Source organism: Dreissena polymorpha, chromosome 1, assembly GCF_020536995.1.
Source record: "Dreissena polymorpha isolate Duluth1 chromosome 1, UMN_Dpol_1.0, whole genome shotgun sequence".
NCBI lineage: Eukaryota > Metazoa > Mollusca > Bivalvia > Myida > Dreissenidae > Dreissena > Dreissena polymorpha.
The window spans coordinates 42,074,238-42,077,527 of NC_068355.1; the positions used below are offsets into that span (position 1 = coordinate 42,074,238).

General features: G+C 43.2%; 1 protein-coding gene across 1 annotated transcript; it reads right to left on the bottom strand.

Annotated features, from left to right (window-relative positions):
* Nucleotides 1-1,001: 1,001 nt before the first annotated feature.
* On the bottom strand, nucleotides 1,002-1,802 carry LOC127870054 (uncharacterized). The gene has a single exon (XM_052412747.1). It carries the CDS (start codon nucleotides 1,800-1,802, stop codon nucleotides 1,002-1,004), a length of 801 nt encoding a protein of 266 aa, XP_052268707.1.
* Between the last annotated feature and the right edge of the window lie 1,488 nt (nucleotides 1,803-3,290).

The window sequence follows — 3,290 nt, forward strand, 5'->3', positions numbered from 1 at the left end:
AGGCACCCTATAATTTTTTGTTCAAACCCACATTTATATCATTTGTCAACTTTGACTACTTAACACATTTAATGACTGTTCAAACTGTGATCACATCATTTTTACTATTGTTCGCTAGTCATTTCAAGGCCCTAATTGGCAGCAAATTGACAAACAAGTTGACGGCCTTTCTTTTGGTGTGTATATTGCGACTGCACAATTGATGCTGATATGAGCATGTTATCAGTTTGACACGACAAGCGTCTTATCAAACATAATAATCCCTTTTGATTTCGGTTGGCAATTATTTGTAATTGTTGTTGTAATTAGTAAGCAACTTGCGGGTAATTAATTAAAAAGCACAAAATCGATTGAAATAGTAAACTTGCAAATACTCGAATGCCAACTCTGCCATTGGAATACTGACGATTCAATCGAATATTCTATTTGATTATTCAAATCGTTTTGCCATCCCTAATTTAAAGCAAAACTTGAGCGGTACACCAAGAATAATGGCTGGTTGGAAGTGATAGGCTGACTGTCTGGGCTGGTGCCTCACAGGTTACAAAGGCGGTAGACTTTTAGGCATTGCTCACTGAATGGAGAGGGACGGTACCTTACGATGAGCTTATTCAGCGGCTGCAGGAGCGCTTTGGCGCCAGGGAGCTACCCGTCACTGTGGAGGGGTTCCATGTTGCCCATCAACAAGTAGGCGAGTCCCTAGACAATCGGTCAGATCGAGCGCTAACGCTGTCAACCACTGCGTTTTGTGATATGCCCTACACATACGCCGCTGAGCAGGCAGTGGCGAAGTTTTTTCAGGGTTTGCTTGACAAGGAGGTCGGCAAGCATGTAAGCCTGCAGATACCCACATCGATGGTGGATGCAATGCACTATAGGATGAAAATATATAGCCATGTTCAATCCGCTTGCGCAGCGGCTCCAATGGATCCCCAAAGAGGATGAGCAAGAAGAATCGAGGTGGGTTCACAAGGTGAATCTTCTTCTTCTTTGCGTTCGCGCTACACAATCATGCCAGTTTCTGCAATGAATGTTGTAGTCTGTCTTAGATCTTCCAGACCTCCATACAGTTTTCTGTTGAGGGTTGTGTCTTTGGACCACTCCGCAGCTCGCTCCTGATCGTGTCTTTTGCATCTTTGAAGAACATGTTCAGCAGTTTGTTCCTCTTCTCCACATGGACAGAGTGGTGAGGGTACCAGCTTGTATTTTCTGTACAAGTGGGCATTCAGTCTGTTGTGTCCTGAGCGTAGTCGAACCATCACTACTTGTTCTGCTCTGTTAAGCAGGTGATAAGCATCTTGCTCTTGCTGGGGCCTGGTGATTGCCTTTATGATGCTGACTTTCTCTCTGTATGTAACCTGGGTACATTGTGTATTTGGTTGCTCTGTTTTTGCTCCCTGTTTAGCTAGTTGGTCAGCCTCCTCGTTTCCTGACACTCCACAGTGGGCAGGTATCCACTGGAGTGCTATGTTGAGGTTATTGCTGAGTCTTGTCATAAGTTTTGCTAGTTTTGGGGAGGTGTTGTTTGTCAGAGCTTCAAGGACTGACCTTGCATCTGTGAGGAATACTACTGAAGTGGTATCTTCAGGTGAGTTCTCAATCATAGAGGTTGCCTTCATGAGTGCTTCTGTCTCAGCTTTGTAATTGCTGCACCTCTTTCCTGTTGCCATGAAGTGTGTTTCATTTCTGCCTGATGGATATCTGATGAGGATCCCAGCTCCTCCGTCTTCAACGGCTCTAGTAGCTGATCCGTCTGTGTATACATGTGTCCACAGATCTGATGGGAAATCCTCGTTTATCATGGCTAAGGTATGACTTCTTTTCAGGATTTCATTTTGTGCTTCTGAATCAAGTAGGGGGACAGTAAGTCTGATTTGTACTTTTGACAGATCATTTGCTGTTGGATTAACAATGTCTTCAGAGCTGAGTGGAGTTGTTTGAGTGTCCAGCTGTTGTGCAAACTGTCTGTTAAGTGTCTTCACTTGGTGTACAAAGCTACCTCTCTTCAGCCGGTTTTTAGTACCTTCAGTTAGTCTAGCTTTTATTGGATGGTCAGGTAGGGATTTGAACTTTTCAGCCTGTAGTAGTACTTTAGTTTGTCTTCTTTCATGCAGTGGCTGTATACCAGTAAGTTTTTCCATGAAGGCAATGGGTGTCCCTGGTGGCCCCTGTTATGATTCGCAGTGCTTGGTTCTGTACCTTGTCGAGGGCTTGCTGGTTGGTCTTGGCTGTAGTGGACCATGCTGCTGAGCTATATTCCATTGTGGGTCTCACTGTGCCCTGGTATATGGTTTTCAATATTTGCTCATTAGCACCCCATGTTGTTCCAGCAAGTTTGCGCATCAAAGCAAGTTTCCTTCTGGCGGTTCCTTCAATACGGCTGATATGTGGCTTCCAAGTTTGCCTCTTGTCAAATGTGACTCCTAGGTATGTAGCCTCATCTTCTTCCTTCAGCTGTGTTCCTTCCTTCATGATCTTTCCAGCTCTTTGCTTTGTGGACATGGTGAATAGTGTTGTGGATGATTTTTCCTTGTTAATGGAGACACACCAGTCATTGGCCCATGCTGTAAGCTTGTCTATGGCTCCCTGCATTCTGTATGTGGCCGTGGTTGCATGTTCTTCCTTACACCATAGCACCAAGTCATCTGCATAAAGTGCGGCTTTTACTCCCTTTGGTAGCTCAGACATTCACAAGGTGAAAAAGGCACCCACTCCAGATGTGGTCAGTGGCACAGCGGTTGACAAATTAACCCAGATGGTTGAGCAGCTGCTGGATGCTGTGGAGCCATTGTCCAACTCTTTTGGAAGTTTGGGTGTTGATCCTTGTGACGGCCTATGAACGTGGTCCTGGTCCTAATGCTTACAAAATTGGAGCCGGAAACAGGCAAAACAATGGTTACCATATTGGGAACCAAGGTTCAAATTTCCTTAGGGATAGAAGTGAGATGAAATGGCTCCAATTGGGGAGAGTATCCTCGGCGGGACATATCGTGTCTTACGTGTGGTGGCTTGGGACATTTTCAGCGTACTTGTGTGACCAATTAATATTTTTATATTTGAAAAAGAACCAATGCTTTTATACCTGCACAATTAATAATTTCAGATTAAGTAATGCTTAAATCTCATATATAATCTTATATTATAAAAAAGTATTAAATTAAAGAAACAACGTAATAATAATTTAATAGTCTTAACTTTGGCATGGTTTTAAAAAGGTGCATCAAAAATCTGATCTTGTAGGTATAATATGAAATGTATGAGTTTGAAAATAAATCAAGATGTTGTACAAA

Bases quoted from the DNA above. Each gene is read 5' to 3' on its own strand.
- LOC127870054 (XM_052412747.1), bottom strand. From the start codon at position 1,802: ATGATAAACGAGGATTTCCCATCAGATCTGTGGACACATGTATACACA.